Here is a 27260-nt window from a genome sequence, read left to right as displayed (position 1 = left end):
AAGGCCTTCGACAACGTCCGACACGAGGCGGTGCTCAGAGGTCTGGAGGAGGTAAACGTGGGCAAGAGAACATACGAGTACGTCAAGGACTTTCTCCAAGGGAGGAAGGCGGTGATTAAATTCCACGACGCAGAGTCGCCCGCCATAAGGCTGGGCAGCAAAGGTACCCCGCAAGGCGCCGTACTGTCCCCCTTCTTATTCAACATAGCGATGAGAGGTCTCCCGGCCATGCTGAACAAGATCCCTGATCTAAAATTCAGCATGTACGCGGACGACATAAAGATGTGGATGAATAACGGAAGCGACGCGGAAATTGAGTGGAGTCTTCAAAGGGCAGCAGACGTAGTGGTGAAGTACGCGGCCGAAAGAGGCCTGGCGTGCTCACCGCAGAAGTCGGAGCTCTTCGTGTACAATAGCAACAGCAGGAACAAGAGAGACGTAGAAATTAAAGTGGTGGTGGGAGGCCTGGAGGTGCCCAGGGTCGAGGAAATGAGGATCCTAGGCATGTTTATCAACAAGAAAGGCAACAACACCAATACCATAAAGAAATTAGCCACATATGCAGACCAAGTGGTAGGCATATTCAGGAGGGTAGCGGTAAAAGGGCGAGGACTAAAAGAAAGGAATCTCCTGAGAATGTCGCAGGCGTACGTAATAAGTCGGATCTGCTACGCGACGCCGTACCTAAACATGAACAAGGCAGAAATAGAGAAGGTAGATGGAATATTGAGGAAATGCGCCAAGCGAGCTCTGGGACTTCCGATATCTACGTCGACGGAGCGGCTTGAAAAAATGGGGGTACACAACAGATGGGTTGAGCTGGCAGAGGGGGTGAGGATATCCCAATTAGAACGGCTCGGCCAGTCTGAAACGGGCAGGACAATACTCGAATGGGTAGGAATCCGGCCAGAAAGTAGCACGCACAAGATGGTAAACATCCCGGCAGGAATCTGGGCCAAGATATGCGTCCCACCTATGCCGCGGAACATGCACCCCGTGTATAACAAGGAAAGGCGAGAACATAGGGCTGAGCGACCGGCAGACCAGGTGGCGTACGTAGACGCGGCGTGCGGACAGCACGGGGCGGCTGTATCCGCTGTGGTCGACGGGGCAGGAGTACCAACGGTAGCGGCTTCGAGCCGCACGAGAGATGCCAATGCGGCGGAAGAGTTGGCGATAGCGCTCGCTTGCGTCGGTACCAATGCCACGACGATTTTAAGTGACAGCAAAACTGCAGTAAGAAACTTCGCGAAAGGAAGAATCTCGGAAGAGGCCAAACACGTCCTCGAGGCGAGGCCGATAGAACGTAACATAGAGATAATATGGATCCCAGCGCATGAGTCTATTGCAGGAAATGAGGCTGCACACGAGCTTGCCCGAGCTCTCTATCACCGGGCGGCCGCAGAGCAGCCCTCCCGCATAGACATGAAAGATAGCCTAATTTCATACCACGAGATCACGGAACATTATAAGCTGAGCAGGAGGGTCTATCCGCCGCCCGACCGTTCCCTCGCAAAAGAGGAGGCAACTGCGTGGAGAACATTGCAAGGGGGGAATCATATAAGCCCCTTCTGGGTATACATAACAATCTCCAAAGAGGAGAAAGACCAATATTGTATAACGTGCGGGGAGAGGGGCACTCTCGACCATGTCATATGGGAATGTGCTGGAAGCCCGGGCGCCGAGCAAAATATAGAAGATAGAGAAGCCTGGGAGACCTTGCTGCGGAGCGAGGACCCCGCTAAGCAGCAACAAGCCATCCGCCTGGCGGCTGAGGCCGTGAAGAGACAATGTGTCTTCACCAGACCTTAGTTTGCGAGGCTCCTAAGTAGGGCTCCCTTAGGCCTGCGTGCCGGGGGGTCCAAAAAGGAGTCTCATTTCGGTGGAAATAAATGTTTTGATGATGATGAAACCGTTGCGTTCAAAGGGCAAGGCATCGCGCCGAACGGGTGGTGGCGTTCCGTGGACTCCCTGGCAGCGCTACAACGCGCTGTCGCGTTCCACTCCTAAAGGCGAAGCTTAAGCGTCATTAATTAGCAGTTAATTAGTATTCAGGCATTAATCAGTAATTAACCATTGATTAGTGATTTGTCATCACTTAGTAATTAGTACTCAATTATATGTGACGCCACCAGTGCCACAGAAACAGCGAAGGTGGTGCCGAAAACGCTTCCGCCTCTACCCACTTTAGGCAGTCAAAGTGCCCCCTGACTTTTTCAGTTTCGCCTCTATCGAACGCGGCCACCGCGCTCGAGTTCGAACCAAGGGTTCGAACCCGTGCACTTAGCCGAGAGCCATAAAGCCACCGCGGCGGGTGCTCTGCCTGCGTAGCTGGATAACTCACCACCACAAAGCGCATAAAACATCAGTGAAAACGAAACTACCAAAAAATCCAATTCAATCCATAGAAGAGCTAACAAGCCACTAAATGTCAATTTGTACATAAAATATCGTTATAATATTATAGTTCCTATCATTTTTGCGACCGCAAAGCCGTACCAACCGTACATTTGCTACACTTGCGACAAGTCACGTGGTGCGCACTGTCCATACTCCGAAAAGTGTCTTCCGCTGTTTGTGCGGCTAGTGGCTAGTGTGGCCCCGCATGTCGCATCGTTGTCTGCATGTGTGTGTGTGTGTAACCAGCGTCAGTTTTACCTTTTTTTTTTCTATCAGTTTTCGGTGTTGTCTGGTGGTGACCTTCCTATGAGTGTATGTCTATATTCTTACTGCAGTTTAAAATGTTTTACATTGTAGAAACATTTCCTTGCAGCAATATTGGGGGATTAGCGACAACCATAACAAGCTTGCAGTTGGGAGCGGTCAAACTGTTTCTTCGGATGCTGCGGCAGGCTCTTCGGTATTATATTATTAAGTCAACGAGTGGCGAAGTTCTTTTCTGTTATGAACTGCTTTTTTCCGCGCACTTTTTTGTGAAGTTCTGCTTTTATACTTGGACCTTCAAACACATGTACTACGAGCGATAGTGCGTACGGTTTTCATGCATCGAGAACCAAGTGCCAGGAGAATCGTATCAAAAGTACTAGAGTGCCTGAACCAACAGTCGGTTATTACATAGTCAAATCTAAGGAATCGAAGGCAAAGCTGTTGGCTGCGTGAAATTGCATGTGCCGAGCAGAGGGGAGTATTTCGCAGGTGAAGTCACTTGGTCATTTGTTTGGCTAAGACAGTTAGAAACTTTTGCCTGCAGTCTAAATATATTGCAAATGAGTTTTATCATTTTACTTTGTCAGGCGCACTTCTCAACTGAATTGTGCGTAACTAGCGCTGAAGCAGACGACGCCACCTTAGCTCAAACATTATTTTTGAGTGTCGATTTCGATATAGGTCATTGCAGAACAGCACCAAATTCTGTCATAGGTGAAAAAGAAGTAATTGCAGACACTGAACTAAGGCCATTATGTTTACAGGGGACACTGCAGCGACTTCTTCGCCTGGCATTTGTAGGAAAGCAGCCATCTAGGTGGCCCTTCATCAATAGCATCATGTCAGAACTACAGAATGTGATAGCTACGAAGCGTGCTTTGGAGAACGACGGAGAAGAAAAAGACATCAAGCGGTTGAAGTCAGATAGCGAGGTATTACTGTTTTCTTACTTTATGCTATGTGAATCTTTTTCACATTGACCAGATGGGCTCTTCCATCTATATTGTTTGTTGTTCAGAGTTACAAACCATGTATTTTCTTCTTCCAAGGCATCAAATGCTGAAGCGCTCAGAGTGAAAGCGAAGAAGATGGCCCTTTGTATGTGTTATAGTGGAAAGGACTACTTTGGAATGCAAAGGTATCTGCTAGATTTGAATCATTGCAGAGCAGATTAGTATTATGCAAATGAATTGGAAGTGTGGTTCACTTCAGCTCACGCCCGCTGTGGTGGCTCAGTGGTTATGGCGCTCGGCTGCTGACCCGAAAGACGCCGGTTCGATCCCGGCCGCGGCGGCCAAATTTCGATGAAGGTGAAATTCTAGAGGCCCGTGTGCTGTGCGATGTCAGTGCACATTAAAGAACCCCAGGTGGTCGAAATTCGCGAAGCCCTTCTCTACAGCGTTACTCATAGTCTGAGTTGCTTTGGGGCGTTAAACCCCAATAAACCAAACCAACTAAACCAAACCTCAGCTCACAAAATGCATGCTGTCTTTTAAGAGCTGATCTTCACATTACATTTCATAATGTCTGGGGATCAACTATTATAATGTACAGTCTTTCTCAAAAGTATACAGCCCAAGGGGTCTGCTTCTGAGCCCTGCAGCATGGCTCCTGTTGGGCACTCAAGGGACCCTAATCTCACGAAGGCAGGAGGGACTGAAGTCCTCGACCTTCCCAAGCTTAGGACTGTCAAGTTTGCTAAATAGCCCCGCTACACAGTTTGGAAGCAAACTCCTTGGTCTGTATATTTTTGACAAAGAAATTTAACCATAAATGAGAAATATACGTTCTACTGGTAACATCCTTTTTCATTGTGCAGGATTGCTGTAGAACATACTGCCACATTTATGCCATACTTCCCGATGATGATTGACTTGGAACTGTTTCTTCAGAAATCCAGGAACCAAGACAATAGAGGAGGACCTGCTCACTGCATTGTACAAAGGAGAGCTCATTCAGAAGGAGCACATTGACATTCCGCAAATCGTCAAGTTTCAGCGTGCAGCCCGTACAGATAAAGGAGTGTCTGCTGTTCGACAGGTGGTGTCACTCAAACTGCCCACTAACATCGCTATTGATGAAATGGTGGCCAGAATCAACAGCCACTTGGTTGACCAGATTAGAGTCATTGGTAAGTGAGAGAGCTATCTGTTTGTTGGCTTCAGCATTATTAATCCAAGCAGCATGGCTCTGGTTAATTACAACAACAGTTGCCTTGTCTGACGTGGATTCATTGTTGAGCTTTGGCTGCTTTCTAGGGATCAGAAATCTTTGCAAGGAAGATGAGATGAAGTAGCACAGCCATTCAGAATAAAGGAACTGATGTCTGACCAAAACGTGATGGCATTATGCTAGAAGTGAAAAAGACCTTGCCTTATGTAATACTATCTGGCATGATTGTACAAATTAAATGAGAATTGTAATTTTAATTAAACACAGGATGTTGTGTTGGTAACATTCTGCGGTGAAATTGCAGTACCTTACGTGAATTTCACCAGCATATGACAATATTTTGGTAAACAAAAAAAACTTAGCATTTGGTAAATACTTCATGTATTTTTTGCATTAAAAGTGTTTTTTCTTTCATTTTTTTTTGTGTTTACCTTATTTGCAAGAAAGTGACATTGCTGTTGTGGCAATGAGGGGAGTGGCAACTGAACAGCAGACCTCAAAGCGTAGCGGAATATCAGGGCTCTTGTGCCCATGTGTGCATACAAGTGTGTGTATATTAGCATAGAATTAATGCAACAGTCATGGAGCCATGTGCTGAGATAGCAGTTCTGTTGTTCAAAGCAAGATTAGTTTCGTGCAGGAGGAACCTTGTTTGCTTTTGCTTCTTCAATTTTGGCAGCATCTGATTGTTATGGCACTCACTTGTCGCTGTTTTCAGCATCAGGATATATAAAACCAAGAGCATCAACTGGCCAGAAAATTCTTAAAGGGTCACTAAAGGGGAACATCAATGGAGTAAAGAAGGGAGAAGGGAGAAAGTCGCGAACAGAGTCCCTATCCATCCCCCATTTATACTCCCACAAAACATGGGCAGTGTTATGATGTTTTAATGATGTGTATATCTCTAGTAAATCGGAATAATGGGAAATCTCTAGGTAATTCACAGAAAATGAAAACAAAACCGCTTAACCAACAATGAGACTGTGCTTTGTTGCAATATTTATCAACAGATAGGACCTCCGTACTGTCTGCCATGTAGCCCTTTTTGTCACCCTTCATGCTGGTGGTTATCTGGCCATTCGAAAAGCGCACAAACAACCCTAAGAGTTTGTGCTTGGTTGGTGCTTTTGTAGTTGTGCATGACAGCTTTGTGTAGGTCAACTGGGCGGCATGCCAAGTTCTCATATCTCAACAGGACTTGTCGCACTGCTTTTCTATTTTGGCAATACTTTACATCAAACTAGTGTTGCAGGTGGAGGTGATGGGTGATTTGTTGTCGGTGAAGTATTAGCTTAACCAGGCACAGTTACCAGAACTCTTCGAGTGGTGTCACTACAGTCTGTTTGTTTTATGTAATCTTGTGGCTTATCGAGCTCTCTTGTTGGTAAAAATGACATATCTGCGATCCAGCTGGACTTAGCGTTACCCTTCATTGTCTTCTTGAAATTTTCTGCTTTGTTTTTTGCAGTATCTGGCACTTTCCACAAGCTTTTCGTAACACCGAAAAAAATTGGGCCCTTAAAGGGCCCTTAAAGATCACTATCTAAAGCCTATGTGAAGTACTCAAGAACTTGGTTTCCTTGATATGCTGAACTCTGGACTTCTTAATTTTACCGTAATTTGAATGACATATTGACATCGTTTTGACTAAGCAGGAGCAATAGAATTTTTCTGCTGGAGTGGTCTTTTCTGCCAAGTAAAAGTGATGATGCATGATTGAGGAACTAAGCAGCTATCCAAGCTCATGTCTTGTTCAGCCTTCTTGCAAATATAACCTCCGTTAGAGCACTTCAATCTGAGTACATTAGGCCTAAAGTGGTCGCTTTCACATGACATCAAACTGTGCATCCTGCAGTGCTCTGTACATACATGCATTGGCTCAGATTTCACATCTGACCAAGGTGCTTTGAAGAGTCTTAAGATGGATTAAAATATGACTCAAAGCTTGAGTATGATTAGGGCGCAACTTAAAAATAATTTTGTCTTGAGAAACCAGTTCTGTGAAACGTATGGTGTGAAAAGACGAGCTGTTGCATCATATCTACGCATATTTTTTTCTGGGCTCACTTCACTTTTCAGTCAACACCCAGCATAGGCTAAATTAGATTTTCTTCAACTTCATCATTTTTGTTGTACTGTGCACTATTACTTGGTAAAGAGAGTATTAGCACAAAAATGTTGTTTAGGCTAGAGAAACAAAGAACATTTCTTTTTTCTTTGATTATTTTTTTTTCAACATTTGTTGAATACAAACTCTGTTAAATCTTACTGAATAACTTTCTTGCTGCTTCTGCTGAAGTTTCTTTTCTTGCTCTTTGTTGGTTTAGAGATGACGATAAATTGCAGGCTTTTTCTTCCACTTTCCAGACTGCGATTGGCCTGTTTGTTTATTACACTGTGTCATCATACTCAAAATAAATATTGAATGCATAGCCAACTCATTTGATCACTTTTTGTAGCCAATAACAAACACATTGATAATTATTCCTCTGTTTTTAATGAAATGCTCTTTCATAAAATAGCAATTGTTATATGTTATCATAAAGCAAGCTTTGCAGTAATATGCAGCAAACTTTGATGGAATTTAACGCACTTCAGAAGAGTGGGAAAGTGAGCTTGTTGGGAATACCTTGAGGAATAAAAAAGAAACGGCTAAAGGGACGGAAGGCACACTCAAGTAGTGGACAGGGTGCCTGCTCTCCTGTCTACTTCGGGGTCTCTTCTGTCTTTTATCCCGTTGGCACTGTTTTTATTCCTCAAGATAAAATTTAAGATGCCAAATCTAGAGCTTGCTGACAAAATTTAAGTTGCGCTCAAATTACTGAAATAATTTTTTCTTTAAAAGTCTTGTAAGATCTTGTTCACAGTGCTCATAAATGCCACTCTGCTTGCTCCCGTCCAACTTGAGCTTGTCGCGTTGTGCCCACACCATCCTCCTGCCATATGAAAACAGTGTAAGGAATTGCGTATCATATACCAGCTGCCATGATGACATTATAAAAAAGTGGCAAGTTGACACTGCTCTGCTTTAGTCTTCCCATCTAGTCTTTCTTTTCAAGCTGTGCATCAGTTACTGAATGGTTCATGTTGGAATTAGTTCAAGTCCTAAAGTCTAGAGCTGTCTTAAGCAACAAGAAATTATCCAAAAATGGTTGTCAGTTGCTGCATGTAAAAAACAGTGCTGTGGCATGCATCATGATTTTGGTAAAGTTTGTTATAATTGTCTATGAATTATTGCAGTTATCAGTACTGTTTCTGTAAATTTTGGTTAAACAGCCATGGCAATTATGTCGTTAAAAACGTGAACTGATAGGCAAGTTGGTTTGACATGATGGTGCAATGGCACCGGAGCAAATAAAAGACAACGGCATTGCTGATCAGGTAGTATTACAAGTGAATACAAGGGGGGTACTGCGCACAAAAAGACAAGGACGAGAAGATAACACAACAAGCGCAGACTCGCGACTAACTTTATTTGAAAACACGATACTCCTTTTATAGTTTCAAACTGTCACATCACACACATGTGGAAACCAAAAACCTTTCTTCATTCTGATACAGTTTGATAGACGGGTCACTTACGCAATCTTTATCCTTCTGTTTGATACAGAACGCCTCCGCCAACTCAAGTGTTTTTACTATGCCTGCTCCACATTACCAGATAATGATTGAAGCATTATCCTACTAGCAGGTGATGTGAAAGCCATGCAATTTACAAATTTTGACATGAATTTAGTTCAGCCAGTAGATCTGGCCCTCCAAGGCAGTTCCAAGTTCACATGAACTGCTTTATAGCTGAGCCCTTATCATTATTGTACAGCAGTGTCATGGGTGCCATTTATCTGAATTGAACACTCCAAAGTTCAGCAGTTTTCTCTGCTATGTGAAAATGGGCTAAAATTACAATGTGCTAGGTAGTGGACATAAATTCTGTCTGGTAATTTTTATTTTTTTGCATATTTAGCTGTCGTCCAAGTTATTGGAAGTGTCTTTAGAAAACTACTGTAAGCAAGCTTGCTGTGTACTTCAGCTTTTCTGTTATGCTGTCCTTTTCACCAGCGTTATGTTTTTCTGCTAATGTTAGGCATTGCTTCATTTTCCATCCTAGACATAAAGAGAACGACAAGAGGTTTTAACTGCAAGAACAGCTGTGACTCTCGCACCTACAGCTACATGTTGCCATCATTTTCATTTGCACCGCCTGGTGTTACGCCTGAGGAGTCCTTCCGCATCACAAGTATGTTTTCGTTTTGTTTTCAGTTTGAACTGCATTTTATGGGCTTTTCGGGCTATGAACTTCTGTGAAAGGTTAAAATGTAAGCAAAACTTCTCAGCTGAAGGATGACAGGAACTGGGTGGAGTACCTCGGTGCTTTTTCTCCTAAGTTGGATCGAAATATCTTTTTAGTGCATTCACATATTCTTCAGCAATTGCAGAATTTGGAAAAGGCTAGTTTTATTAATTAGATCTCTATTTCTAGCCACTTGTGGCATGAAGTGAGAGGAAAGAAAAAGTAACTGCTTCAAAGCTTACTTTCTTTGTAGGTGACTTTTAAAAGGGCCCTGCAGTATTTTTTAACTAGTGCTTTTTGTATGCCAGGAGGTTCTTTATGGTGGGCACAGTTGAGGAGAATTGCATTAATCATTGTGTGCAAACTAGCATTGTCCATCTGATATGCAGGCCTGCCACTCTGCTGTGCTGGTTTTGTGCAAGAGGAAGTCAGTGCTGCCATGCTCCCACTTATAGTCTCTTGGCTTAGTTGCAGAGTGTGCAGTGTTCTTGTTTGTATGTTGGCTGCTCTTCTGTCATGCTTGTGCTGTGTGCATTTTGTAGTTTTCATTTTTTAAGGTTCGTTATTACATTAACTGTGTTAGAAATACTGTAACACTTGTACATCGTTTTTCTATCGCTGTTTGCTGAGTGTAAATGCATAAACGATGGACAGTTAACAAAATGATCCACGCTTTATGTAAAGTGATACCTATTCCCACGGCTTACATGACCATACACGACATAATTTAATCAGCCAGTAAAAGTGGCTGAGCAGTTTGGTTCAGTTATATGAATGGAGTTATGATGATGATTAATGAGGACAAAGTACTCTGCTTGTGATGGTCGAGGCAAGAGTGTAAAAAAAATCACATACCTTCTCGTCATCCAGAGTACCGTAATTTCCGGTGTATAAGACGCGGTTTTTTTTTTCAAAAATTTTGCTGGTGCGTCCTATACAAGGGGTGCGTCTTATATGCGAATTTTCCGGTTTTTTTTGCGAGTTCAGAAATTACTCAGGTTCATGTTCAAGCTTCTTTCACCGAAAAGAATATTACTACCAATAACGCGGTTGTAACATGGTTAATACTTCAATACGGGGACCGCCGTGCGCAACTTTTGTAGGTGAACTTTATCATGATGCGGCGGGGTTACCACTTCCGGGATCTTAAACACGCGGCTAGGGACGCGGCCGTTTAGGAGGCCACAAGCAAAGGCAATGTGAAATGCCAAAAGATGGCGACAGTCGCGCTTCTCGCCATTGTCAAGACAAGCCAAGAGAAGCCGATGTTTGTTTTTAGTCACCCTTTGCAAGTACGTAGTGCGAAGAGAATGCTTCAGCCGCGTTGCCTTTTCGATAGCGCATCCGAAGATGAAGACTTTGAAGGTTTTATGTAAAAATAAATTGTTATGGACATAAAGAGAGTTCTTTCGCTCTTTTTTCTTTTGTGCTAAAAAGTGGGCGGGTATGGCGTGAGTGTTGCCTTTTTTGATCACTTAGCGTTGCTTAAGAACTTCTCACACGTACGGTGCATTTTGTGATGGTCGCATAAGCATGTTTAATTAAGCCTCACTAGCCTAACTGGGTAAATTGGGGTGCGTCTTATATACGGGTGCGTCTTATATACCAATTTTTTCAATGACAGCCTGCATATATGGCGGGTGCGTCTTATACAAAGGTGCGTCTTGTACACCGGAAAATACGGTAGATGTAAACATGAAATGCACTGCAGGAAAGGCGTATCGTATTCTAGGACAGCTCATAGATACTGTTAGCCACACATATCTTGGGAAGGGTCCCTCATTAGCTACTTTTTTTTTCCTTAGTTTTTCTTCACGACCGACAGCGTGCCCGGCTTTCTTTGCCACTCTTTATGTATGGCAACTCACGTGGCCAGCGCTTGCCACATGCTGTAGAAAGAGGGATGGTGCAAGCATGTGCTACACAGAATGCTGGGACATGATTTATTTACAAGTACTGCGGTCTCAAGGAGATCAAGCAGGTGGACATGTTTGTATAACATTTTCTTTCCATTAACATCAAGTGATACATATGCTCTTGTGTTTGACATGTGAAGCAGGAAAGGAAAAGAGAACAGAAATGAACAAGTTCGCATTTCAGTTTTCTATAATGACGACCTACACGTAATCTGAGCAGAAATGCACTTGCATACGCTACCCCGCAGAATAAAGATACCTGGAAAAACTGCACAGAATATTACAACGCCAAATACGCAAGTGCCCTGCCACAGTGGCTCAGTGGTTACGGCGCTCAGCTGCTGACTCGAAAGACGCGGGTTTGATCCTGGCCGCGGCGGCCGAATTTCGATGAAGGCGAAATTCTAGAGGCCCGTGTACTGTGCAATATCAGTGCACGTTAAAGAACCCCAGGTGGTCGAAATTTCCGGAGCCCTTCACTACGGCGTCCCTCATAGCCTGAGTTGCTTTGAGATGTTAAACCCTAATAAATCAAATCAAATCAAATACGCAAGTAACGCCTGGTCAAAATTGTCAGTGGAAAAAGTTGTAGAAGGGAGACCATTCCACTGACTGACTGTATGAGGAAAGAAAGAATTTTTAAACAAGTTAGTGCGTGCATGGAAAGGCAGCAAGTTGTGAGCGTGACGGTGCCTTGACGTTCGTGGCAGGTATGGTTGAATGTATGGCCGTCCATTAAATTCCAGCGACTTGCCATACATCGTGAAAAGAGGTTTAAGTCGGGCTATATTTCTTCGCAATTCTAAGGTAGGGATATGGTTGTCAGCCATGAGTTGTGACGGGGAATCAGTGGACCTGAACTTGTTGAAAATGAACCTAATGCTCGCCTCGGAACCATTTCAAGTTTATGTTTGTCCTTTAGATGAAAGGGATCCCATACTATTTATTTATTTATTTATTTAAAATACCTTACAGGCCCCATAGGGGCATTGTGTAAGGGGGGTTACAGAGTAAGCAGCAGAGTAAAGTGGTAAACAAAAGATACACCTCAATACAAGGCTCACCAACATTAGTACCAAGATTAAAACATGAAACAGGAACAACTGTAGTAATGAAAGGCCACAAAGGTACACTTAAGGAAATAACATGAGTAAAAAAAAAAGAAAACGCAAAAAACACAAAAAATGACCATATCAGGGAGTACAATTCTTGAAGTGATATTCAGGGAAAAAGACGCAAAAAAGCAATAATATATACAGGGCATACAAGTGAACACACGACGCAGCATAAAATCGCAATTCAAAAGAGCGAGATAGCAATGAAAAAAGAAAATCACAAGAAGTTCAAAGCAGATTGCCAAGTGTAAGAGACAAGATAAAGTGATTTGTAAGTGCTATTGTGAAAAATGCTCGTGTAGGAGATGACGAAATTTTTCTTGGTCTGACTCGGAAGCAATGTGATCAGGCAGATTGTTCCACAAGCGAATGGCGGTAGGTGCATGTTCAGGTGCATGTTCAGGTGTTCAGGTAGGTGCTCAGGTGCATGTTCTAATTTCGGCAATAACTAAAAGCTTTGCCAAAGTTTGTTTAGGTTTGCCTCAGAATTCTCCCTCCGTCCTTTCACCAAGGTCACCTGCGGCACGCTGACAACAGGGGTTAAAATTAGGCACTTTGTGCTTAATAACCACTTGTGACTTTATCACTCATTCTGCACTTTTCAGGTGAAAGACTAGAAGACGTAAACAAGGTTCTAGCCTTATACAAAGGTTGCCACAACTTCCATAATTTTACATCAGGAAAGTAAGTAAGAGTATCTTTCCCAGCCTCCATGTTATTGTTCTAATGATCATTGGATTGTTATCGTGACAGGTGTCCAGTGGGCTGATGGGAACTGCCTTGAGATTGACTGCCTTTCAGGGTCTGAATGATAATGAAAATGGTTAAAAATGGAAATTCACATAATCACTGGCAACCATGTTTTTTTTTTTTCTTTTTGGAACTTTGTTATGACCCTGTTCGTTGTTATTGATATTGGCTTGTATAAACTGAAGCTCACATTGGTCCTTGTAAGTAAGAAGGGAGAAATGAAATGATGTATAGCTTACACTATTAATGATTTGCTATCTCGGTTTGTGTTGTGAGTGATGAAACATTTGAAGAAGTTGTTTTAAAAATGTTGCTTAACCGATGCCATTCTTAGCAGAAACTCAAGTTCTTACCTGAAGTTTGTGGTGAGCAGTGATGCGCAGGAGTTGTTTACTGTGCTTTAGGCTCTAACATAGCGCTAATTCTTCAAAGGTACATGTGCGACCAAAAGTAAATATAGTGAGGAGACTGAGTCAGGACTGCATCCCAGTATCGTCTAGTCAAGCCAGGAAGAAATGCAAGGTGCAGAGTGTGTGTACACCCCGAATTTTTTTAGACCCCCCCCCCCCCCCCCCTCCCCCCTAGTGCTCTGCATATCCCTTATAATGGTGATCTCAAATTCGTATTGCTATGTGGGCCTAATTGAGAAATTTTCATCTCCCACTGGCCAGGAGCCGGAGAATAACAAGGAGTTGGGGGGAAATCACTGCCAATGGTTTCTTTTTTTTGAGAGAGAGTTTCCATCTTGTAGTGTGTAAAATAAAAGATAATGAAGATAATTGGCGTGATCAAGAAGAGGTTTACTTTTGAGTCACAGGAATCAACCTTCACTTCCAACGATGCTGGCGGCTTGAGATGCGACAACAATTAGCAGCAAAAAGGGAAGCAATATCCTGCGTTAGGTCTTGCGCAGTGATGATCCACATCGTGGCTCTGAGGTGGTCGTCGGTTATCCTTCGATGCAGAGCAGACTTGTTCACTTTCAGTTAAGAGAATAGCTGCTCGCACAAGTATGTGTTCCCGGACATGGCATTGATTCTTGATGCTTGGTGCCACATTATCCAAAACAGTGTAAAACTCTGGGACACCTACATCTTCAAACTTCTGTCGTAATGTCGTGCTGCTTGAAGTTTAATAAGCTCCATTTGAAACTCTGGCTCAACATTGTAGACTCATACAGCAAAGGGTAAAGAGAAAATTTCCAACTCTTCAGAGAGGCTGCGGATGCTTTCAAACCGTACTTCAAGTTCTTCCTCGCAATTGTAGAGCAAATCTCTGAAAACATCGCAAGATTCTTGGGTAATGTGCCCTAGTGTCTTGGGCGCAGGGAAGCGGTCCAGCTTATTCGCTCTTTCTGGTGCTGCCAGAGTTGTAATTTGACCTGAAATTCACGAATGCCTTCCCTCATTTTTGTTATGGTTTATGTCTGTGAGAAACAAGGAAACAAAGCCGCCTTTCATTTTACAGCTCAGCAGTTAGTTTCTTCTCGTTCGAAAAACTGTCGATTTCCTTCCCAAGGTAAAAAAAAAAAACCTCTTCAGCACTGTTCCGCAGCTCAGCCAGTGCATGTCTGATTGGTATAGGATCTCCTTATGATTGCATTCTGCCTCTTTTAGCATTAGAGAGATGAACTGATGGTGGCTGAGCGCTCTTGAACGAATGTTCACTGTGCCAGACACAATGTCCATGACAGATTTCATATTCAGTGTCTAGCTCCATAGTGCTTCTTGATGCAGGATGCAGTGTATCGCTACAAACTGTTCGGTGACTCTGAGCCCTGCAAGCTTAGTTTGCAATAGGGGATATTCAAAATTCCACAAGTGTGCTTTCCCACATAACAATGTTGCCCAAGACAAGATGGCTGACCATGCGTTTGCAGCTGAAACAAAGCAAGTTCTTACGTTCTATCCACATCCTTAGTGCCTGTCCTGTAGCACGTGCAGTTTGTTTATAAAGAAGTTGGCCATCTTGTCTTTGGCAACATAGTTATGTGGGAAAGCACACTTGCGGAATTTTGAATATCACCTATTGTCCTCTCCTGCTTCCGACCATTGATAGCGGCCGCTCCAGTGGTGTCATTTATTGGCACCCAGTTGTTCTGTCTCCAGATTATTGTCTACACCCTTAATGAAAATACTACACTGGGCATTATCTGTAATGCCAGTGCTTTCATCAGTGGCAAAAGAAAAGCCTTCGAGGTCCCGACATCGGTTCATCAATGCGTTTTCAATGTTGTGGCTCATCTCAATAATCCTCTCCGCCACAGTATTGGGCAAAAGGCTTATTTCTTCAAATTCCTTTTTTCATCCTGGGACAGATAGTGTGTGTGGCTTCAGATAAGCAGTTTTTCATGAATGACCCATCAGTAAAAGGCTTTGCAGATTTTGCAATTAGAGGGAAATAATGAAATTTGCTTTCACCATTTCTTTCACTGTTTCGGCAAAGTTTTGGAAAAAGTCCTGCTGTTTTCCAAGCAACATCTTAAGTTGAGCCACTTTGTAGTTGCGGATCTTTCCAGGTAGTGCACTGTACTTGCCATGATGACAGGACATGAAGCGGCATTGTGTGCAGGGGTGGAAGTGCTGTGCCAATTGCGCCATGCTGCGCCAATTTGATCTCCTGCGCCAAGCTGCTCCTAAATGGCAATTTACAGCCATTGCAAGTATACTGAGCCAAATTTAGCCGAGTGTTATTGTCGGCTGAGCAACACTGAGCACTCACTACGAAACGGACGCAACCGCATTGGCATCGACAGTTGGGTTCGCTCTTGGAGGAAGGAAAAACTCTCGAGATAAACGGCGCTAAAACTGGCTAAAACGGCGTCCTCGCGGTAGGCCCGGCTAGCGGCTGACCGAACCGACAATGGTTCGTTGTTTAGGATTCCGGACACCTTGTCCTGGAAAGCGACCGCCAGCGCGAGTGGGCCGGGTAAACGGGGCTCGAATGTAATTTTATTTACCGGAGCTAATTTAACAAACGAATTACGAACTTCTTACTCGTGGAGCTGCCAGGGAATGGACACCGGGCTTACTACCCGTCGTGAGAGGTACCGTTGTGCTCGTACCTCGCACACAGTTGACGTTGCTTTGACTTGGCCTGGCCAGTTGCGGGGTTGCATCTTCACAGCGGCGCGGGCGGCGTCCCCTCGCTACTCGCACCTTTCACAGCCGTACACAGCAACGCGTTCGCGCAGATTTTCCACAGCCTGCCTTGCGTGCACGCTGGTGCATTGTTTTTTTCATATACGCTTGGGTAATAAATTCTTGGTGCGCATTTACGGGAGGGCGCAAATTATGTGAGTACCTCTTGTTGGTTTGGCTGTGGCAATTTTCCGAATTTTAAAATCCACCGGTTGGCGGGTATTGATTCTTTTTTTTTCGGTCCTGACATAGTATATTCGAGATTCTTCTGTACTCTTTTGACGGTCTTGACGAACTGTTGCCATTATGTTTTCTTTTTTTTTTCTGAACTGAAATTGATAACAGCTAATTTACTGCAACTACTGTTTGTAGCAGCTGCAACATGTCTATTTTTTTATGAACTCTAGCATATATCTTTAGAACAATTGTAGTCCTTTTAAAGAATTCTGGCCTGTAGGATTGATGATCAATATTTATGCAGTTTTTGGACGAGTTGCAAACAAAATTGCTCTCAGTCGCATTTAAATGTCGCCAGTCTGCTCCAAAAGTGCTCCGAAATAGCCTACAAATTGCTCCAAACCTGCTCCAAAATGAGCCTTTTGCTGCTCCAAAGCTGCTCCAAAATAAGACTTTTGCTGCTCCAAAGCTGCTCCAAAATAAGACTTTTGCTGCTCCTGTGCCTGCTCCAAAAATCTGGAGCCTGCTTCCACCCCTGTGTGTGTTATACTCCTTCGGCACAGGCACAAACACAGTCTCACGGCAGATTAAACACATCACCTTGTCGACTCGAAAGATGCAGGTTCGATCCTGGCCGTGGCAGTCGCATTTCAGAGGCAAGTGCTAGAGGCCCGTGTACTGTGCAATGTTGGTGCACGTTGAAGAACCCCAGGTGGTCAAAATTATCCAGAGCTCTCGACTACAGCATCGCATCTTTCATAGCCTCAGTTGCTTTGGGATGTTAAACCTCATAAACTAAGCATCACCTTTTCCTGCGGTTCAGGGAAGAATACTGTTCCCATCTATGCTGAAATCACCACTTCTCATCTTCAGCTTTTCGCTTCATTGAATCCTTCGACAGCAACATTCCAGCACTGAACTTTCACCACAAAGCCTAAACTATGCCTTTGTATGAATGCTTGCATGGCTCTGCGATTATTTGTACTCCCTGAATGCGCTGAAGGAAACAAGCAAAAGCCGCCGCGGTGGCTCAGTGGTTATGGTGCTCGGCTGCTGTCCCGAAAGACGCGGGTTCGATCCCGGCCGCGGCGGTTGAATTTCTTTAAAGGAGAAATTCAAGAGGCCCGTGTGCTGTGCGATGTCAGTGCACGTCAAAGAACCCCAGGTGGTCGAAATTTCCGGAGCCCTCCACTACGGCGTCTCTCATAGCCTTGGTCGCTTTGGGACGTTAAAACACCATAAACCAAACGAAACAAGCAAAGTGGGGGTCAAAAAGAACTTAAACACTGTTAAACAACCCCAACTCTGTAGTGGCACAAAGAGTGTCTGGTACATGCTAAATGACCAGCGATGTCATCATTTAATGTTGGTGACCACAAGAAATGCGTGCTCCTCATGGTGTGACCATTTAAAGGGCTCGGCCATTTGATATGGGACCGAATGCCATCATAAAACAGCTCTTCCAGTAAATGAACCCAATGGCGTTCCCGTCGGTAAAGGCGGTACATCACATGCACCATTAAAATGAAAGGATACAGGGTGCTTGGAGGGGCACAAGCAGTTTAGAGCACATGTGCATGGTACACCTTGCATTTGCTGCTTGCCTATGCTGTGTGGAAATGCAGTTTGGCCACAACCCCTGTGTTCTTCATTACTTCCATCTGCACCTGTGCAGTCATCAGCAGGTGAAATGCACAAGGCCTGGGGCATGTTCAGTGCCGCATAATGGTACACTTAATTTTTCACATGACGACATTTTTAAATCAGATGTGAGGGTGCATGTGTTGCTCATGACTTTCACCCTGTGTCGAAATGTGTATGTGTCACCATCACGTGGACTGACCTGAATTTCACATGCTCACACTATTGCATTTCACTTGCTAATGTCTGTGCGTTATTCATGTATATCTGTGAGGACATCCAAAGCAAGGCACTGGCTAATGCTGGCATCACCACTGTGTGCTTTTGCTATTGGTACTAGGATCTCTGCGCCACTGCAGTGGCTCGGTGGTTACGGTGCTCGGCTGCTGACCTGAAAGACGCAGGTTCGATCCCGGCTGCGATGATCACATTTTGATAAAGGCAAATGCTAGGGGCTTGTGTACTGTGCAATGTCAGTGCATGTCAAAGAACCCCAAGGGGTCGAAATTATCCGACGCCCTCCACTGCAGCGTCCCTCATAGCCTGAGCCACTTTGGGACGTTAAACCTCATAATAACAAGCCAAACCAAACTGGGATCCCTGCTTTTATTCCCCATATTAGAATCCCCATCAGGTATTGGTGCCTTGTTGAAAACTTAAGCATTTATACTGCATGCTGCAGAGAGCAGCCACAACCATGTGGTGACTGCTTTATGACCGCACAAAACTGATTGAACAATCACAGTAAGAAATGAAGGACCTATTTTGTGCATCATTCATGAGTGTTGTATGCAGTGTTGGGCCATGCAACTCGTGAGATGTTCATGCCAAGATATTTATTTTACCTGCCATGTTTTCACTTGCCATGCTAACGGTGTGGTTCAGGGCTCCTTTAATGCTTTACCATTTGTGCTCTCTCTTTAAGTTCCAATAAATTTAATATGCTCTGATATCCTGTGCCAGTTTTTTCTCAAAGGAGTGCTAAAGAAAGCATCCTTTCCTTTTCCCAGAAAGTCCCAGGACCCAAGTGCCATGAGGTTCATCATATCTATCGAGGCAAGAGCTTTTTCTACTTGTGCACTAACACCTTGTATGCATGGTATTCCTTGTGATTGCTTCTGGGTTGACCGGCAGGGTCGCATCTGTTCCAGTGTGGCCAGCCCTTTGTGCAAGGAAACCTGGAGTTTCTGCAGATCCAGATCAAAGGCCAGAGCTTCATGCTGCACCAAATCCGCAAGATGGTTGGCCTTGTCATTGCCATCATGCGCGGACACACAGACCAGTCCATAATTCGTAGGGCATGGGGTCCTGAGCGGGCAAGTGAATTTTCAGTTTAGGTATACCATAATGCTGTTGCTAGTAGTTGCACAGTAGTTACTTTGATTCTGTACAGACCTTTTGTTTGTTTGTTTGTTTGTTTGCAACCTTACTCTTGGGCTCATTACTGCCCTGACAGGCCCCTTTGAACTTGGATGATTCTGTGTGTGCCATGGGAATTTAACATTTTCAATGTTGCTAGTTGCCCTTCTTCAGTGGAAAAATTTGTATTTTTCATTGGAGAGTGTTTACAGACTAACTAAAGGATTACAGTGGATTCTCACTAATTTGAGCTTGCCTAATCCAAACTACTGACTTATTCCAACTGACACTTTAGTCCCATCGGCTTCAAGTGTAATTAGAAGGCTGCTTTTAAAAACAAATTTTTGGTCCCTACCAAGTTTGAATTATTGCGAGTAAACTGTGCTTGGGCCTTTCTTCTTATCTCTTTCCAGAGAAGGAGCCTCTTTTCTTTATTCAGATTGCCGATGAGGTTTTTTAAGTACTACATGTCTTGCTAGGGGCACAAGAACAGAAAAAAAAAAAAATTTTTCAATGCCTTCATATCAAAAGCAATACTAAGTGTCAAGAAAAGTGAAAATTGGTTGTGGCATTGCTGCTTTATACAACACCTGGGAGGATTCAGACATTTGTAGTAAATTTCAAAACTTAGAATTGCATAAAGTGCTCCTCTGCCTTTGCTACACCAGCATGGTGGCTTTAGGTGGACTGGGCAGAAGTTTGGAGTTGGGCTAGAGGTAAGAAAAAAAAAGTAAGACTTTATTCTAACGCACGCCAGATTTTCACGCCTTGATAAAGAAATCTGCACATGAGGCCGCCTGATTGCCATTTGCCTCCTTACGCAAGATCACCTTATTTTAAAGCGTTGGCTTCTCTTGGCTTGTTCCTCCGTGCACACGCACACCTTGGCAGCATAGTGAACCCGCATGTTTTCACAACCGATGTTTCCATGTTGGCTCAAGTCCAGGTCAGCACCTTGCTGACGGAACACTTCAGATGCTCGCGCGGCTTCTCGGTATCCAAGAGTGCGGTAGCAGTATCGATAATAATGGTGCGCAAGAAGTACCAAGCTGTCATTTTTGTGATGCCAGTGACAAAAAGGTTTTGCTGGCATAGTTTCATTTTCGTACTCAATTCTGATGCGCACGTCGTTTTAGGCAATTTTTTCCGGAAAAAAGGTGTGCGTTAGAATTAAGTAAATATGCTGTATTAAGAAAATAGAGCAGAGATGAAGCCAAGGAAGAGAATCACAATGTGAGCACCAACTAACAACAGATGTTTACAGAGTGGAATGAATGAAGGAAAACTAGAAGTCATACAAGTGTACACAGTTGGACCCTCTTATAACGTCCGCAGTTATAGAACGCTCCGTTACCATGAACGAGGGCGCTGCTATCATCAAAATATTTATTATGGCAGTGGCAGTGCATCTCGATACAGGGAAGAACTGTGGTCCCACAACTCTGTTAGAACAAACTAGGAGGTGCTGTGAACTCGTTCCCGCTAGATTCACTGGAAGGAAGTGACTCTAGGTCTCGCAGTCCCAAATGCCCGCTTCTTGTAGGAGCGGAGAGCGATGAGCGCCTCCGAGTCTCCATGACAACCCCCTCCCCCCTTTCTGCAGAAAGAATGCGGCGACCCAAAAAAGCAAAACCATTGCGGCACGTATGGAATGGCGATCAAACCTTTTACCAAATGCAGCCATCAAAAACATATGCCTTGAAAGGCGACAATGACGAATACTGGCGGAAAGTGCAGTAAGCTTCGTGTTACCATCCTTCTGTGCGCAAGCATAGACAGCAGCGACTGGGGGCTGCCGTTTTCCGTCAGGAAGTCTTTCAAGACATAGTTTGGGTGCTACGTTCTTGTACACTACTAACACTACACAGGGCCATGAATGATGAGTGACTTTTTAGAGCGCAGCTCTTTGGCGTCCGTTCCTGGGTTTCGCGTCGTCGTCGGCGTTGTCGTCGGCCTCGTAACCAGCTCCGCCCCCCTTTCATCCCCCCAGCTCTAGCAGCAACCGACTGATACCGCTGGATGCCGCTGACGCCGCTAGAGAGTCAAGATAACGTGACTGCATAGAACACCGTCGCTGCCATGCAGAAAGAGGAGGAAAGGGTCCCCCCCCCCCCTGTTCTTGTGTGGCGGATAGGGTGCTCTTCAGTTGCCGACGCGCCGGCCACACTGATGTTAGTAGTGGGGGACTTTAATGTTGACATAAAGACAAACAGCAATTTCCTAACACTTATGCGGGAGAACATCCCGTTCCTCTCGCTCGTAACGCGTCCCACGGCTGTGACAGCCTCGCGAGGCACTTGTATAGATCTCGTCTTTGAGAATCAAGCATTGGTGTACCAAGTCGAACATATATCAGTCTATTTCTCCGACCACAAAGCTTCCTTCATGACTGTCAAGAACTGTTAGTGGAGTCTTTGTTAAAGGAATACGTGTGAAAAATAAAAAAAAAATTCTGTGATAGCGCATACATGTGTTGCTCGATTTCTTTGCCTCAATCTATCGAAAAGGTGAAACAGCTTATTTGCTGCGCTGAAATTTCGCATTAGGAAGTAACGTAATCGTCGGTAATTTTTTTATTATCATTATTCGACTAGCATGGCATTAGGCATTCGTTGAGAGTTAGTATAGGGATGACTGGAGAGTTGTTCGCTGTGTGGCTTGTTGAGTTCGACCGTGATGTGGCAAAAAAAAAATAGGGAGGTCCTGCTCCTGCTCGACAACCGCGTGGTGCACCACGTGTCGATTCCTCGGACTGTGGTGACCGCACTTTTCTGGCACCAAACGCGACAAGCAAGACCAGTCACTTGACACGGGCATAATCCATAGACTCCAGGTGTTTTATCAGTGGCACATCACCAGCACATGCTGATAGCAGCTGATAGACAAGGTGCCGTCGTTCCAGTTCAGGTCTCTCTGTTCCCTCCTCCCGTGTAATGAGGTCGCGTGAATGGATCTGACTGTGGCGTGTATCCTAAACTGCTTCCATTAGGCATGATTTGGGAATCCAGAAACGATGGAAGGTGCTGTCGAACACCCCATTTATTGGAATCGTGGGAATTAGTGGCATTGGGTCATAGATGCATGGGAGATGATGGGAGTGTCTGAGTTGGTGACTTTGCCACTCAGGGCAATGAATGAGAAAAGCAGGATTAGTAGTAGTGAGCGACGGAGAAAAAAAAGAAATATAAAGTTGGGAAGAGCGAGTGGGAAGTGGGAGCAAGGAAACAATAAAGGAAACGGGAACAAAAATGAAAAAAAAAAAACTATATAAAAGTCATGAAAATGGAGAGAACGACAACAGCCAGGGGGAAAGAGATGGGTTAATAGTGGATGGTCCAGCGGACGGAGAATTCTCATGTGTTGGTATGTGTCATGTTGAATGCCTGTTTTTACCATTCTAGTTGGACATTCCCATTGCACCAGCCTTGGGCCTAATGCTGGAACATGTGCACTATGATCGCTATAATCGGCGCTATGGTGGGGATGGCATGCACGAGCCCCTTAGTTGGGAGGCAAAGCAGGTAAGTTGGTGCATGTCAGGAATGTGACACCTTCCTTTTTTGATACAAGAAGACTTACTGTGCACTGTGGTGCGGTGCTTTAGCTGTGCATGGCGCCTCTCATTTCTTGCATAGCTGAAGTGTTTGGTTTTTTTTTCCTAAAGTAGTAGAGATGCCTTATTTGGTGGCATGTTTTCTTTGCAGTGATGCGTAAGACATTTCAATACATGGATCACAATGTGGTATTCGCCTAAGGTTGCTTAATAATTTATAATCTAATTTTTCTCCCATGCTGTTTTGGTTTCGGCCTCAATGTCTCTGTGACATCAGAGTTGCATTTAGGTCACATGATGTATGCAAAAACTGCAGTATCATCGCTGCTTCTTCGTTCATTGTCATTAGAGCTATTGAGGCTAGCTTTAGCTTTGCAGTGAATTAAAATGATGAAACAGCAATTATGTCAGTTTTTTTATGCCTCATGTGACCTATATGCAACTTTAACGTCACAGCTACTGTTCAGCTGTTGAAACTGAAACCAAAACAGTTTGAGAGAGAAGTTTGATTATAAACTATTTAGCAATCATAGGTGAATACCATGTGGTAAACCATGTATACTAATGCCTTACACATTATTACAAAGAATAGAACACGCACTCAAAATTTAGGTGTCTGTACTCCTGTAAAAGCCACAGCGGTGGCTCAGTGGTTATGGTGCTCGGCTGCTGACCCGAAAGACTTTGGTTCAGTCCCGGCTGCAACAGTTGCATTTCGATAGAGAGGAAGTGCTAGAGGCCCTTGTACTGTGCAACATCAGTGCACATTAAAGAACCCCAGGTGGTTGAAATAATCCAGAGCCCTCCACTGCGGTGTCCCTCATAGCCTGAGTTGCTTTGAGACGTTTAACCCCATAGACATAAAACGTTTTTTCCTTAGTAAGACTGTCCGAATACTTATAATAGTCACATAGTGGGGTGGCAGTGGGGTCAGTTCATTAATTTGAAGTGAACAGATCGAGAGACTGCCTATGGAAATGAGGAACAGGACAAGCTTCTCCTCTGTATTTAATTTTCATGCATTGCCTCTCTTGTGCTCTTTACTCGGAAAAGAAAAAAAAGTTATTCTGAGTTTAATGTACTTGTGGAATGTAACTAGTCTGTACTGGCACTGCTGCAGTGATGAAGCAGGTGTTGGTGCATACAGTTTATCTCATGAATTAGATTGCCCTCTGTGTTTGCATGATTAGATTGTTTTTTATAGCCATGTCTTCGTGACTAGTGCTTCACTAGGTTATTGTGGTTATTATTTTCTAAATTTATTTGCACCATGCTGGGTAATCATTTTTCTTTGCATTTAGAAGGTGCCCAACTGTCAAATGCATTAACCTGTGTATTTCTCCTTTACCGCTTTGCCACTTCTGTATACAACACCCTTGACCGCTTTGCTCCAATGGCTCACACAAAGATAGCATTTTGCAGGCTGTTCGGTGTGAGCATTGCTTTGGTGTCACTACTGTTAAGCATTCTGGGTGGAAAGCTGTGTCTGATAGATTGACAGAGATGAGAGTGAAATAACTAGAAGAATAAGAATGGGGTGTAGCGCATTTGACAGGTTCTGTCAGATAGTGAACGGCAGTTTACCAATATCCCTGAAGAGAAAAATTTATAACAGCTACGTCTTACCGATACTCACCTGTGGGGCTGAAACGTGGAGGACAACGAAAAGGGTGTAACTTAAGTTAAGGACAGCTCAGCAAGCTGTGGAAAGAAAAATGATACATGTAACGTTAAGAGACAGAAAGAGGGCAAAGTGGGTCCCGGATCAAACACGGGTTATTAACATCCTAGTCAAAATTAGGAGGAAGAAATGGGCTTGGGCGGGGCATGTAATACAAAATCAGATAACCTTAGGTCCTTGAGGGTAACAGACTGGAATCCAACGGAAGGGAAGCATAGCTGGAGGCAGCAGAAAGTTAGATGGACGGATATGATTAAGAAGTTTGTGGGGATACGGTGGCTGCAGGTGGCACAGGACAAGGTAAATTAGAGAGATATGGGAGAGGCCTTTGTCCTTGTCCTGCAGTGGGCGTAGTCCAGCTGATTATGATGATGAACCGCCGTGGTGGCTCAGTGGTTATGGCTCTCGGCTGCTGACCCGAAAGACGCGGATTCAATCCCAGCCGTGGCAGTTGAATTTCGATGGAGGCGAAGTTCTAGTACTGTGCGATGCCAGTGCACGTGAAAGAACCCCAGGTGGTCGAAATTTCCGGAGCCCTTCGCTACGGCGTCTCTCGTAGCCTGAGTCCCTTTGGGGCGTTAAACCCCCATAAACCATAAACCTGACTATGATGACGATGATTTATAAGGTGTCATGTAGTGCTGAAAATAGAATTCTGACATTAAATTGCGCATTGGAAAAGCAAGCCTAGCTAACGAATTGGACTGGTGCGACAAACTGTAAAAAATCTACGAAATGAGCAACCTTTTCATTGCCCTTTGTGCAGTTTGTTTTTTTGTTTTCCTGGTACCGGTACAGTTCAGTGCAAAGATAAAGCTTTGAGCCGCAGAGTTCAGGAAAAATAAGGCTCTATCGGTCGCACTTGGAAAGGACTAGGCCAGAATACATTTTGATACAAGTAGAGCTGTTAAGGGCAGCTCATGTTCAGGGCTTGGGCTACCTGGTTCTGCACTCTGAATCTAAACAGTGCAGGACAAGGGGTTGTTTGTTTACATATCAGTGCTGTTCAGTCATTGGCTTCTATGTAGTTCACGGTCTTGTTCTGCTCTCGACATTTAATAGGAGAAGAAGGTGCACTTTAATGATTACCGGAGGTGTTTGCCTGGTAGTCAGCCTGGCAAGCTTACTCCAGATGAGGGTGAAGAAAGATGAAACAGTACATATGCACACGCTACTCTCACACACACACATTTAATGAAATGGACATGAATTGTTAAGGCATATTGTAAAGGGACACTAGAAACAGCGCCATCCAATTTTTGTTCTCAGTAATGCTCTTTCTGGTTACGTTGGCATCAAAAGACGCATTTATTGCCGATAAAATTGCATTTAAAAATTTTTCCACCACTCGATTCGAACTTGGGATGTCTGCACCAAAAATTATAGACAGTCAATCCAATTGATGCAGCAGAGTATTCGTTCGCATTAGTGTTCCCCCCGGACTAAGCAGCCGCTGCCACTGACAGGTTCAGACCGTGCGAGTGTGTGGCATGATGCAGTCCATCAGTCACCCTGTGACACGCCATGCCCCCTCTCCACCGTTCCCCACCCGTCACCAGTTGCCTCCACACTCTCGTCCTTCTCCGGTACCTCTCTGAAAGTGGAAGGAGGGGGATTTTTCCTCTCTACTTTGCCACCTGCCAACCGAGGCTTCAGACGGGCAGGCAGATTTTTCTGACATGGGGGTTGTAATGCTAATTCATTAAAGGGACTTCATGATCACCATCTGGAAGTGAGCGGCAGTGTAGCTTAGCCTAGCCTCTGGCGTATAGCACTGCATGGGCTTGAGCGTGTCTAAAAGCGTGGGCCGGAAAATGCGCTCTTTTCCCAGGCCTGGGCCGGGGCCGAATTTGAAGTTGTGCCCTGACCAGGCTCGGGCTTATGCGTAGAGGGTGTGCGACCAGCTTTTCATTCATTATTGTAGGATCAAGTGCACTTGGGTCATCCTAGCAGTGACACAGATGACACACAGCCATGGTGTGTGGGCCAAGAAAAAAAAATTGTACTCAATGCTTATGTGCCTATTTTTTGGTGCATGCATAGTTGCATTTTCCTCATGAGAGAAAAATTACAAACTCTAGTTTCTTTTCTTCTTTGACTTACTGCCCGGAATGATTCGGAAATGAAGGAATACCTGTGTTAAAATACTTCCAGGGAGTTCTTCGTTGACACGGAATGAAAGAAAGTCTAGCTAAATCAATTGTAGGCCTTATTTCACCAGTGTCACTTGGAGTGCAATGTCCGAGTAATTCCGACGCGCATGCCTGGCCGCTCTGAACGACTGGCATCAGTCAGTAGTTGACGAGTAGCACACCGCTTTCGCAGGTTCTAAAGCGCAAAATCCATCAGTGGGCTGCACTACAGCAGCATCATTCATTAATGGGGCGTTGTAACGACTGACAGGCGGCTCATTTGCATTAATGCCGACCTACTAAAGTGCAAAGCACCACTGGCTGGCTTGGTCTGTTTCAACTGTCAGTGAGCCATGCCATGGGATCTAGCAAATGGCACGCAAAAGGCAGAAGTAAGGGGGGGGGGGGGGGGGGGGGCACAGTGTGTTGTGTTATATTAAGATGGACGATATGTATAGAAGAGGCTGAACAAAAAAACTTAAAATTGGTTTTTGAAGAAGGCGAATGGCGCAGTATCTCTCGCATCTCTGCAGACACCTGAACTGCACTGTAAGGGAAGGGATAAAAGAGGGAGTGTGAGAAGAAAGGAAGAAAGAGGGGCCGTAGTGGAGGGCTCCGGAATAGTCTTGACCAGCTGGAACATGCACTGACATCGCACGGCATGAG

General features: G+C 44.4%; 1 protein-coding gene across 2 annotated transcripts in view; it reads left to right on the top strand.

Annotated features, from left to right (window-relative positions):
* The first annotated feature begins 2574 nt into the window (after nucleotides 1-2574).
* Pus1 (Pseudouridine synthase 1) overlaps nucleotides 2575-27260 on the top strand; it is a 32450-nt gene continuing 7764 nt past the window's right edge. Inside the window, exons 1-9 of one of the 2 annotated variants that reach the window (XM_089578472.1) lie at nucleotides 2575-2712; nucleotides 3432-3599; nucleotides 3717-3805; nucleotides 4560-4798; nucleotides 8948-9076; nucleotides 12767-12845; nucleotides 18880-18925; nucleotides 19021-19185; nucleotides 22630-22749. In XM_089578472.1, the coding sequence (XP_089434598.1) occupies nucleotides 2707-2712; nucleotides 3432-3599; nucleotides 3717-3805; nucleotides 4560-4798; nucleotides 8948-9076; nucleotides 12767-12845; nucleotides 18880-18925; nucleotides 19021-19185; nucleotides 22630-22749 (1041 nt within the window). In that variant the 5' untranslated portion in view covers nucleotides 2575-2706. The other variant, XM_089578473.1, reaches the window with a different exon arrangement.

The sequence above is a fragment of the Amblyomma mixtum genome, chromosome 3 (genome assembly GCF_055824585.1).
Source record: "Amblyomma mixtum isolate Tamu chromosome 3, ASM5582458v1, whole genome shotgun sequence".
Classification (NCBI taxonomy): Eukaryota; Metazoa; Arthropoda; class Arachnida; order Ixodida; family Ixodidae; genus Amblyomma; species Amblyomma mixtum.
Note: the sequence above shows the minus strand (reverse complement) of the source record. Positions and strands in the feature narration are given on the sequence as shown.